The following is a 12,407-nucleotide window of genomic DNA, read 5'->3' as shown; positions in this document are numbered from 1 at the left end:
TTTTAAACACTACGGCGTATTTTTCACTATTAGAGCCGTTTTTTTATTATTGAAATCAAACATTACTTGTAGTTTATTCTTTAGATTAACCATTTCCGTACATCAGAAGTGTTTCAGACTATCCTGGTGTTTCTAATACCAGGAAATGCATATTTTCTTTATATTTTTACACAAGCACGTACCTCATAAAAGTAACGGTTATGGAGACGAACTCGAGTATATTTTAAAGAGTATTTCCACGATTCAACTTAACAGACTCTTGTTTCAACTCTGTTGTCACTTTATCCAAATGTGGTACATTTTTATAGATTACCCAAACTTGGTGTCCAATTTGAAGGGTTCAAACTACGGTCTGCGACTTTAAAACTCAGATCCGATCTTATGGTGTAGACTCAAGCTTAGTGCAGGTTTAAATCTGTTACACGTCTTGGGAGTATTGTTCCTCCTGCAGACTCATTAGGAATGGTTATAACGTCCCTTCATCTCTACTTATGCAGAGATCCGATTTTGTTTTTACCACGATAACGGTTTTATCATCTAGATGCCCTTCCCACGAAGGATCTTGATGTTAAGAATATTTCAAATGCTTTAAGGACTTAAGGTGATCTTAGCGCCATGATCGCTTTTGTGGAACGGGGCCCAGGACACTAATCCACAAAGCTCGTTTAAGCTCTCTTAAACATCATCGCATCGTCCGTACAGCTATTTTTGTATTGCACCGCGAGATCGCAAAGTTGCGATAATTCAGTGAAATAGGACCCAGCTTCGCATACACCTTCGCCAATTTAATCAAGTTTCCTGTGTCAGGCCCTAATCTAGTTTCGTGTTTCGGACCCTGATCTAGTTTCGTGTGTCGGGCTCTAATCTAGTTTCATGTTTCGGACCCTGATCTAGTTTCGTGTGTCGGGCCCTAATCTAGTTTCGTGTTTCGGACCCTGGTCTAGTTTCGTGTGTCAGGCCCTAATCTAGTTTCGTGTTTCGGACCCTGGTCTAGTTTCCTGTGTCAGGCCCTAATCTAGTTTCGTGTTTCGAACCCTGATCTAGTTTCGTGTGTCAGGCCCTAATCTAGTTTCCTGTGTCAGGCCCTAATCTAGTTTCCTGTGTCAGACCCTAATCTAGTTTCGTGTGTCAGGCCCTAATCTAGTTTCGAGTGTCAGGCCCTAATCTAGTTTCGTGTGTCGGACCCTGATCTAGTTTCGTGTGTCAGGCCCTAATCTAGTTTCGTGTTTCGGACCCTGATCTAGTTTCGTGTGTCGGGCCCTCATCTAGTTTCGTGTGTCAGGCCCTAATCTAGTTTCGTGTTTCGGACCCTGATCTAGTTTCGTGTGTCAGGCCCTAATCTAGTTTCGTGTGTCGGGCCCTGATCTAGTTTCGTGTGTCAGGCCCTAATCTAGTTTCGTGTTTCGGACCCTGATCTAGTTTCGTGTGTCGGGCCCTCATCTAGTTTCGTGTGTCAGGCCCTAATCTAGTTTCGTGTTTCGGACCCTGATCTAGTTTCGTGTGTCGGGCTCTAATCTAGTTTCATGTTTCGGACCCTGATCTAGTTTCGTGTGTCGGGCCCTAATCTAGTTTCGTGTTTCGGACCCTGATCTAGTTTCGTGTGTCAGGCCCTAATCTAGTTTCGTGTTTCGGACCCTGGTCTAGTTTCCTGTGTCAGGCCCTAATCTAGTTTCGTGTTTCGGACCCTGATCTAGTTTCGTGTGTCAGGCCCTAATCTAGTTTCGTGTTTCGAACCCTGATCTAGTTTCGTGTGTCAGGCCCTAATCTAGTTTCGTGTTTCGGACCCTGATCTAGTTTCGTGTGTCAGGCCCTGATCTAGTTTCGTGTGTCAGGCCCTAATCTAGTTTCCTGTGTCAGGCCCTAATCTAGTTTCCTGTGTCAGATCCTAATCTAGTTTCGTGTGTCAGGCCCTAATCTAGTTTCGAGTGTCAGGCCCTAATCTAGTTTCGTGTGTCGGACCCTGATCTAGTTTCGTGTGTCAGGCCCTAATCTAGTTTCGTGTTTCGGACCCTGATCTAGTTTCGTGTGTCGGGCCCTCATCTAGTTTCGTGTGTCAGGCCCTAATCTAGTTTCGTGTTTCGGACCCTGATCTAGTTTCGTCTGTCAGGCCCTAATCTAGTTTCGTGTGTCGGGCCCTGATCTAGTTTCGTGTGTCAGGCCCTAATCTAGTTTCGTGTTTCGGACCCTGATCTAGTTTCGTGTGTCGGGCCCTCATCTAGTTTCGTGTGTCAGGCCCTAATCTAGTTTCGTGTTTCGGACCCTGATCTAGTTTCGTGTGTCGGGCTCTAATCTAGTTTCATGTTTCGGACCCTGATCTAGTTTCGTGTGTCGGGCCCTAATCTAGTTTCGTGTTTCGGACCCTGATCTAGTTTCGTGTGTCAGGCCCTAATCTAGTTTCGTGTTTCGGACCCTGGTCTAGTTTCCTGTGTCAGGCCCTAATCTAGTTTCGTGTTTCGGACCCTGATCTAGTTTCGTGTGTCAGGCCCTAATCTAGTTTCGTGTTTCGGACCCTGATCTAGTTTCGTGTGTCAGGCCCTGATCTAGTTTCGTGTGTCAGGCCCTAATCTAGTTTCCTGTGTCAGGCCCTAATCTAGTTTCGTGTGTCAGGCCCTAATCTAGTTTCATGTTTCGGACCCTGATCTAGTTTCGTGTTTCGGACCCTGATCTAGTTTCGTGTGTCGGGCCCTCATCTAGTTTCGTGTGTCAGGCCCTAATCTAGTTTCGTGTTTCGGACCCTGATCTAGTTTCGTGTGTCAGGCCCTAATCTAGTTTCGTGTTTCGGACACTGATCTAGTTTCGTGTGTCAGGCCCTAATCTAGTTTCGTGTGTCGGACCCTGATCTAGTTTCGTGTGTCAGGCCCTAATCTAGTTTCGTGTGTCGGACCCTGATCTAGTTTCGTGTGTCAGGCCCTAATCTAGTTTCGTGTTTCGGACCCTGATCTAGTTTCGTGTGTCAGGCCCTAATCTAGTTTCGTGTGTCGGACCCTGATCTAGTTTCGTGTGTCAGGCCCTAATCTAGTTTCGTGTGTCGGACCCTGATCTAGTTTCGTGTGTCAGGCCCTAATCTAGTTTCGTGTTTCGGACCCTGATCTAGTTTCGTGTGTCAGGCCCTAATCTAGTTTCGTGTTTCGGACCCTGATCTAGTTTCGTGTGTCAGGCCCTAATCTAGTTTCGTGTTTCGGACCCTGATCTAGTTTCGTGTGTCAGGCCCTAATCTAGTTTCGTGTTTCGGACCCTGATCTAATTTCGTGTGTCGGGCCCTAATCTAGTTTCGTATGTCAGGCCCTAATCTAGTTTCGTGTGTCAGGCCCTAATCTAGTTTCGTGTTTCGGACCCTGATCTAGTTTCGTGTGTCGGGCCCTAATCTAGTTTCGTGTGTCAGGCCCTAATCTAGTTTCGTGTGTCAGGCCCTAATCTAGTTTCGTGTGTCAGGCCCTAATCTAGTTTCGTGTTTCGGACCCTGATCTAGTTTCGTGTGTCGGGCCCTAATCTAGTTTCGTGTTTCGGACCCTGATCTAGTTTCGTGTGTCAGGCCCTAATCTAGTTTCGTGTTTCGGACCCTGGTCTAGTTTCCTGTGTCAGGCCCTAATCTAGTTTCGTGTTTCGGACCCTGATCTAGTTTCGTGTGTCAGGCCCTAATCTAGTTTCGTGTTTCGGACCCTGATCTAGTTTCGTGTGTCAGGCCCTGATCTAGTTTCGTGTGTCAGGCCCTAATCTAGTTTCCTGTGTCAGGCCCTAATCTAGTTTCGTGTGTCAGGCCCTAATCTAGTTTCATGTTTCGGACCCTGATCTAGTTTCGTGTTTCGGACCCTGATCTAGTTTCGTGTGTCGGGCCCTCATCTAGTTTCGTGTGTCAGGCCCTAATTAAGTTTCGTGTTTCGGACCCTGATCTAGTTTCGTGTGTCAGGCCCTAATCTAGTTTCGTGTTTCGGACACTGATCTAGTTTCGTGTGTCAGGCCCTAATCTAGTTTCGTGTGTCGGACCCTGATCTAGTTTCGTGTGTCAGGCCCTAATCTAGTTTCGTGTGTCGGACCCTGATCTAGTTTCGTGTGTCAGGCCCTAATCTAGTTTCGTGTTTCGGACCCTGATCTAGTTTCGTGTGTCAGGCCCTAATCTAGTTTCGTGTTTCGGACCCTGATCTAGTTTCGTGTGTCAGGCCCTAATCTAGTTTCGTGTGTCGGACCCTGATCTAGTTTCGTGTGTCAGGCCCTAATCTAGTTTCGTGTGTCGGACCCTGATCTAGTTTCGTGTGTCAGGCCCTAATCTAGTTTCGTGTTTCGGACCCTGATCTAGTTTCGTGTGTCAGGCCCTAATCTAGTTTCGTGTTTCGGACCCTGATCTAGTTTCGTGTGTCAGGCCCTAATCTAGTTTCGTGTTTCGGACCCTGATCTAGTTTCGTGTGTCAGGCCCTAATCTAGTTTCGTGTTTCGGACCCTGATCTAATTTCGTGTGTCGGGCCCTAATCTAGTTTCGTATGTCAGGCCCTAATCTAGTTTCGTGTGTCAGGCCCTAATCTAGTTTCGTGTTTCGGACCCTGATCTAATTTCGTGTGTCGGGCCCTAATCTAGTTTCGTGTGTCAGGCCCTAATCTAGTTTCGTGTGTCAGGCCCTAATCTAGTTTCGTGTGTCAGGCCCTAATCTAGTTTCGTGTTTCGGACCCTGATCTAGTTTCGTGTGTCGGGCCCTAATTTAGCCGGCGAAGCGGAGGTATTTTTCGTCGGCAGTGACTGTGTGTTAAAATTACTAACGTCTCGTGAACATGTTTGGCCCATTTTGGCAATCGATTTAATGAACTGACTGTATCATGAAAAGAATATGTTCATGTATATTAAAACACCGATATTCGTTTGTTGTACAGTATATTTAAGAAGACAACTTACGTTCTGTTGGCGTGTCTGCTGGTTCCTCTTTAACCGAGCCTGGGGGATGGTCCTTGGAAGGTCCTGAAAACAAAATGGCCTGAATGTAAAATTGTAATTATTGGCCTAACCAACAGAATTGTAGATACCAACTAGAAATGTTGTTTGTGGGTGAGGCCGCAATTCCGGGAATAAACAAATATACCAATACATGTACGTTTTCATAAAACATGACACCAGTGCACTTTAGAGCAGGGATTCTTAATCTCTTGGGGAGGGTTGGCGCGGGGGGGGGGGGGGGGGGGGCTCTAACTCTGAAAATTATGTATCCTTCCGTTGAAAGATGGATTAATACATAACTGGTCCATCCAGTCGATGGCATCGTCATAATTGAGCATGCCATGTCACTCTTTCTTTTCTACTTTCATCACCCCCATGCCTTCCCACCACCACCACCACCACCACCCACCACCTCGTCTATGCCACTTGTCTGATATAGTTAACCCTCTACACACTCACGTTCACAGGTCCTCTGTTCGATTGTAGTTCTGATAGCGCCCATGCCCCCTTCCCTCGGCTAGACCTGTTTTCTGATACAGTTAACCCTCTACACACTCACGTAAACAGGCCATCTGTTTGATTGTAGTTCTGACAGCGCCCATGCCCCCTTCCCTTGGCTATACCTGTTTTCTGATACAGTTAACCCTCTACACACTCACGTTCACAGGTCCTCTGTTCGATTGTAGTTCTGATAGCGTCCAGAGCCTCATAACCATCCACTCTGAACACGTGGGTCTCGGACGGCTCGCTGGTGATGCTGCGCAGTTCGAAGTCGTCCACGCCGCCGCCTACGCCAATCGCAAACACCTCGATGTTGTTGTAGTGCGCGAAGGACGCCTCCATCAACGTGGACGTCGTGTTCTGCGATAGCCCGTCCGTCACCAACACCAGGATCTTGGCAGCCCAGGGACGGCCGCCATGTTTCTCTCTGAACATCTCCTTCCGGATGTACCTGATCGCACTTCCGGTGTTGGTGCCTCCGCCGAGGTAGGAGATGTTTTTCAGCGCCGCCATCAGATCGGTAGGGCTCGTGTGCGCGTTCAGGTGGAAATCTAGTCTGACGTCACTTCCGAATGTGACCACTCCCACCTGGATGTTGTTCTGGCCGAGGATGAAGGAATTGGCGACGTTGGCGACGAAGTTGAGTTGTTGTTTGAAGTCGTCTTCCCATATGGAACTAGACGAGTCCAAGGCGAAGATGATGTCTGCGACTTTCTCACGACATTTCGGTTGTTTTACTGTAAATATAATAATAATTTTTTTTTCTTTTAAAAGACGATTTTGAAAACCCACAGCAGTATCTTGAAAACTGAATCAAGCGCCTTTTCAGGGTGAGGATTTCAGGTGTTGCAAGCCCTCCCTGCTCAAGAAAATTTTCTTATCTTTTTTCAGTATATTTTTGGGGCAGCGTGACTCGACTCTCTATAAACTTTGCTCGCTAAAGTTTAGACAACCCCCACCCCCTTGATAAACTTTCTGCACACTCGTCTGTAAATGTTACGGTACCCAACACAAGTGACGAAATTTAATCGTCATTTAGAAATGCAAATACAAATATGCAGAAATTCTTTCAGTGATTAACTGCTTATTTTAACTAAGATCACAACCAGAAATAGTCATCAAAGACCATCTATAAAGCAGCTATAAATTGGCTAAACGCAAAACGCTTAGGTCCCATATGTCATGTAACCACATTTGGTACTTCGGTAGTTTTCAGAACATGTTCTATTAAACTGAAAGACATGCGGCGTTGGACATGTGGTTAGCAGCAAGGGATCTTTTATATGCACCATCTCACAGACAGGATAGTACATACTACGGCCTTTGTTACACCAATTGTGGAGCACGGGCTGGAACGAGAAATAGCCCAAACGTGCCCACAGACAGGGATTACTCTTATATCGATCATGTATCAAGCGAACGCTTTAACACTGGGCTACGTTTCGCCGTCTGTGAAATGGAGCTACGTGTATATTAAGTCATGGTGACAAGTTTCTTTAAAAAATAAAAAATAACAAAAAATAACAAAAAAAATAACAAAGTTTCTTTATCTCTCACGTTGGTATATTGTGGGATCTGTAGATCCGACATTCGTGAACTAAATATAACTATTATCGAGATAGTTGTGGTAGTGATGGTTGTGGTGAGGTCGCTAATGATGATGGTGTTGATGATGGTGATGATGATGATAATGCTGATACTATTGCTGATAATGATGATGATGGTGGTGGTGGTGGTGATGGTGTTGATGATGGTGATGATGATGATAATGCTGATACTATTACTAATAATGATGATGATGATGGTGGTGGTGGTGGTGGTGGTGGTGATGGTGGTGGTGGTGGTGGTGGTGATGATGATGATAATGCTGATACTATTACTGATAATGATGATGATGATGATGATGGTGGTGGTGGTGGTGGTGGTGATTAAAAAAAGAACTCACCTGGAATGGAGTAACTATGCTCTGGAATCGTTACCTGCAACAGAGATAAAATATTTTTTAAAGGAATGTTCAGTCACAATAACTACTAGATTTTTTAAACTGGTCTGACCCACGGCACTAACTAACGATCCTCAGAAGTTGGGAAGTATAGTAGGTGGTTACATTGTAACAGGAGCCTGGAGTAACCACTAAACGCTCCCTGAAGTGGTCAGCTAAGCCTCCAGCTGAAGTTAAAAGAAAATGGCAGGTGTGGATTGGGATGTTAAAATTTGTTTTGTTTAACAAAACAAATAGAGGATGTTGATTAAATAATCATCGGCTGTTGGATGTCAAACATTTGGTAATTCTGACTCATAGTAATCAGAGGAAACCCGCTACATTTTGTTTTCTCGTTAGCAGCAATGGATCTCAGGCGAGCGTTCAACCGACTTCGCTTAATCCCCACCCCCCTCCCCTCCCAAACAGTAAATTAGATGTTAGAAGAGAGAAGGAGCTGTCAGTTCAGAGAGAAATGATATGGGAATCAAAAGTGAGAAATGAAAGGGGGATGTGGGATTGAAAAAAGTATTGGGTGTGCAATCAGTACCGTATTCCATGGAAGTAACTGTAGGAACTGATCATACAATAGATAATAGGGAGTTTTGGTAACTGTTACTGTTGCCGATGCCGATAAGAGGCCAAATTTTTAAAAAGCATGATTATGTCCTACACGCGTAATTACAATGTCATACATTTATAGTGCTTGAACACCTGCGTTTGAAGAAAACACACACAAAAAACAGGCTTCGACTCAGTTATGATTCGGTAACAGTACTAATTGTTCATCTAGTTTCGCAGATCGACACAGTTAGTGAATTAAAGATGGTGGCATTCTCAGAACTGTTATTTATTATTATTTGTTCTTAAATTATATATTAGCCAGTAGCAGGCCTCAGAGCCGGTTTGTCCTAGTAGCACATGTAACACGTGCTAGTCCCCGCGCTTCAGGGGCCCCCGTGGTGATGCGTACATTTTTTAAATTAACCCTGGGTCATTTTTCACCTCTCCCCGAGGGGGTTGCAAAATATATATCCTGGGAAGGGGGTCCCGCTGTTAGTTGTGCTACAGGTCCCGCAGATCCTTAAACCGGCTCTGGTGGCCTATTATTCGTAAAGGTAGGAAGGAAGGAAATGTTTTATTTAACGACACACTCAACACATTTTCTTTACGGTTGTATGGCGTCCGACTTATGGTTAAGGACCACACAGATATTGGGAGGAAACCCGCTGTCACCACTTCGTGGGTTACTCTTTTCGATTAGCAGCAAGGGATCTTTTATATTCACCATCCTACAGACAAGGTAGTACATACCACGGACTTTGATATACCAGTCGTGGTGCACTAGTTAGATTTATTCGTAAAGAGTGGGACGCAAATTGCTGTAACGTTACCATCTAGTCTACACTCAACGTGGTGGCCTATTACTATCCGTAAAAAGTATCTACCTTCAATATTATAAATGATATGCTGCTGTTTTCTACAGGAACATCTGCGTTACACTGTTGTGTTAGTAATGCATCCTGGATCCTGTTGAGCTCAAATGTGGGGCATTTTTCAGCAGAATGATTCTTGTTGGTTTGTTTGTTATTGTTATTGTTATTGTTATTGTTTTGTTGTTTTTTGTTGTTTTTTTTTAAAGTTAAAGTTAATGGGTTTTTTTGTTTAACGACACCACCAGAACACTTTGATCTATTAATCACTGTCTACTGGATGTCAAACATTTAGTAATTCTGACATAGTCTTAACGTGGAAACCCGCAACCTTTTTGTCATTAGTAGCAAGGGATCTTTTATATACACTATTCTACAGAAAGGACAGCACATACCACGACCTTTGATATTCCAGTCGTGGTGCACTGAATGGAACGAGAAATAGCCCAATGGGTCCACCGACGGGAATCGATCATAGACCGACTGCGCATCAGGCAAGCGCTTTACCACTGGGCTACGTCCCTAGAAGGATCATTCTCCACAGTTAGGGCCGTGGGATACAAACACTACGTTTAAATGGCATCAACAGTAGACGCGGATATGGAGTATATTTTAACAGAGGACCCATAACTTTAGTGCAGTATAGATCAGAGATGTTGATAAAGTAAACACCGTGTACAAAGGCAAAACTAATTAATTAAGAACAAAGTGTAAGATACAATTACAGGTACCTCTAATGGTTTAACGATAATGCACATTTAATATTCACGAAAACATGACTTCAAGGTTTATAAAGAGCACTGACTTAGCCAGCGGAGAGTCGTGGTGGACATGCCCCTCCCCCTCCCCCACCCCCACCCTCCACTATACACGCCTTTTTGCCCCATTTACTTTTATATTTGCGAAGTGCTCGCTTCATGTGCGGTCGGTCTAGGATCGATCCCCGTTGATGGGCCATTGGGCTATTTCTCATTCTAGCCAATGCTACACAACTAGTGTAAGTGCCATCCTGGCTGTGGGATACTGCATAATCCTGCTAATCGGAAAGAGAAGCCCACTGCGTGCCGGCAGCGGGTTTCCTCTCTCATTATCATTCTGTGTGGCCCTTAAGGATATGTCCGACGCCATATAACCGTAATTAAAATGTGCTGAGTGTGTCGTTAAGTAAAATATCCCTTCCTTTCTTCTTTCATTTTGTATTTGCCTAATTCCCCATGGCACAACTTATAGACAGCGTTAATGCCCTCCCCATCTCCCCATAATAAAATCCTGGCTAGGCCACTGTAAAAGAAATAATAAAAGAAAGACATGCTTACCCATGTAAGAAAACACAAAACACTGGATATTGTGTTCATTATCCCAACGGCTGGATGACAAACACACGTGATTTCTAGCTCAGAATTCTGGCTATCTGGATCAGCTTCTCGTGCGGTTACGGTTTTTATCGTCTGTAATTGAGTTTTTCCTGTCCGACCTCAAACAGGCTAGTAATACACATCGATGAGTGGCCGAACGCTTAGCAAGTCATAACGTGACATCATCAATCCTTCGTGTGCTCTTTAAATATTATTAGTTTAAAAAAAAAACGAGGACAGTTCAAGAGCAGATGTTATCTCGTAGTACTCCAATACCATATATGGATCAATTGCGTAATCCCAACCAATGAAATCATCGCTTTTCAGACTTGTAGTGAAATTTATATGAATGGCAAAGTAAAAGCGGGGCGGGTTTAACAAGGTCGGTCTAGTTTTTGTTGTTGACGTAGATGTAAATTCCTCTTTTTTGCACACTGTCCTGGTGTTTTTATTTCCGTAATTTATTTTCTTAACGTCACATGGTATGTTATTGCTACTGGAAATGCATGCTATTTCCCCTTTTTTCACAAATGTAATTTATTGTTCTTTAGCCGTAGAAAAGTGTATGTTAACTGAGTCATACACAAAGGAAACAAATGTAATGGGGAAGGAGAGAATAACATCCAACATGCAGTTGAAAAGCGCATTGTTGGTGTCAATTGCATGAACATATCGGTCCCCTTCCCATTATAAAATAAATTTCGTATCAGTAGCGCGTTCTAGGAAGGAACGTGGTGGGGTGGGATAGGAGAGGACGAAAACACTTTGTTTGGAAAATTTACCTCTACCACAGGCGTACGGGCTTCCATTTCTATGGGGGTGGGGGGGGGGGGGGTTGCAGGCTAGTTTTTGACCGAATTAAAGAAAAATGCCCGAATATGGATAATTGTTTTTTATTCATATTAGCAATTTAGTACCAAACAACTATATAAGGTTGCAAACGAATCACTACGCATTTTTACATGGATTTCAACAAATTTTGAGTGTAGAGTGAAGGAAATACATGGTAAAAAGGTCTCGGGTTAGCATATTTTGCCGAAAGCTCTATCATTTTTGCCCGAATTTGATGTTTTGCTCCAGCACTGGGGTGGGGGGAGGGGGGAACAGTTGCCCTGTCTGCCCACCTGTCTCGTACGCTTATGACCTCATCTACTCCATAATACACACGTAAGTATCGTTTAAAAACAATAATAATAATAAACAAAAACACCCTACACACAAAAAATACCCAACCCAAAGAAACAATAGAAAGATAAAAGAAAAAATATTTATGCTCATATATTAGCCGAGATGGGGAGAGAGAGAGAGACAGAGAGACAGACAGAGTGAGAGAGACAGACACAGAGAGAGAGAGAGAGAGAGAGAGAGAGAGAGAGAGAGAGAGAGAGAGAGAGAGAGAGAGAGAGAGAGAGAGAGAGAGAGAGAGAGATGGACGAAAAGAGTCTTCCGTGAAAGCAAATTAAACAAAGACACGGGGGTTGATGTTGATGTATTATTCAACGGGTCAAGGAATCAAGCATTCCACGCAGGGGAATCGATCCATTGACCTCTCGCACCTTAGACGGGCTCTTTTATCCCTGCTAAATCACTTTGTGTGAGTCACGCACGCAATCGTTGTCCCAACTAATGGCAACAGTATGTATCTGTCATGAAATACGAGATTAATTTCAAGTACTTCTGTGGTTTTTCAGATTTCCTGTTGTGACCACCTCCAGGTAACACTGTGGTTGGGTGATATCGTCGCCAGGTAACCGACAGGTAACCGAAAGGTAACCGACAGGTACATTTGTTCACGTGTGCTCGGTGGGTGGTCAGTTGGCGTGCAATTAACCCGTATTTACCAGCACACGGGTACTACGTTACGATTATGTCGCTAAGGGTTTCAACCCCATTATATCTATCAAGAGTTTATATTAACAAAATATAGAAACATAACATTTCGTTTAACGACGTCTACATTCGTACCTTACCCGAACTAATTGGCACAGCTAAATAAGGCGCGGTAATATAGGGTGTGGTCCTGCTGGACAAAAAGGGCAGTTCTAAAGTAAAAAGGGCACGTTTAGTTTTCCGATGGTTTGTTTGTTTGTTGTTGTTTGTTGTTGTTTTTGTTGATTGTTGTTTATTTTTGTTTGTGTTTTGTTGTTGTGGTTTGTTCTTTGTGTTGGGGGTATTTTTGGTGGGGTTTATTTGTGGTGGGTTGTGTTTGTTTTGTTG

The 12,407-nt window shown here is 44.0% G+C and overlaps 1 protein-coding gene across 1 annotated transcript in view; it reads right to left on the bottom strand.

The window, feature by feature from the left end:
* The window catches only part of LOC121379208, a 46,129-nt gene that overhangs the window by 10,414 nt on the left and 23,308 nt on the right, over window positions 1-12,407 (bottom strand). The window contains exons 10-13 of the mRNA XM_041507711.1: window positions 10,152-10,300; window positions 7,367-7,400; window positions 5,580-6,158; window positions 4,882-4,944 (exon numbers count right to left, since the gene is read on the bottom strand). Of these exons, the coding sequence (XP_041363645.1) occupies window positions 4,882-4,944; window positions 5,580-6,158; window positions 7,367-7,400; window positions 10,152-10,300 (825 nt within the window). The remainder of the gene's footprint in view (window positions 1-4,881; window positions 4,945-5,579; window positions 6,159-7,366; window positions 7,401-10,151; window positions 10,301-12,407) is intronic.

The sequence above is a fragment of the Gigantopelta aegis genome, chromosome 2, assembly GCF_016097555.1.
Source record: "Gigantopelta aegis isolate Gae_Host chromosome 2, Gae_host_genome, whole genome shotgun sequence".
Taxonomy (NCBI): Eukaryota; Metazoa; Mollusca; class Gastropoda; order Neomphalida; family Peltospiridae; genus Gigantopelta; species Gigantopelta aegis.
This window is presented reverse-complemented; position numbering and strand designations above follow the sequence as displayed.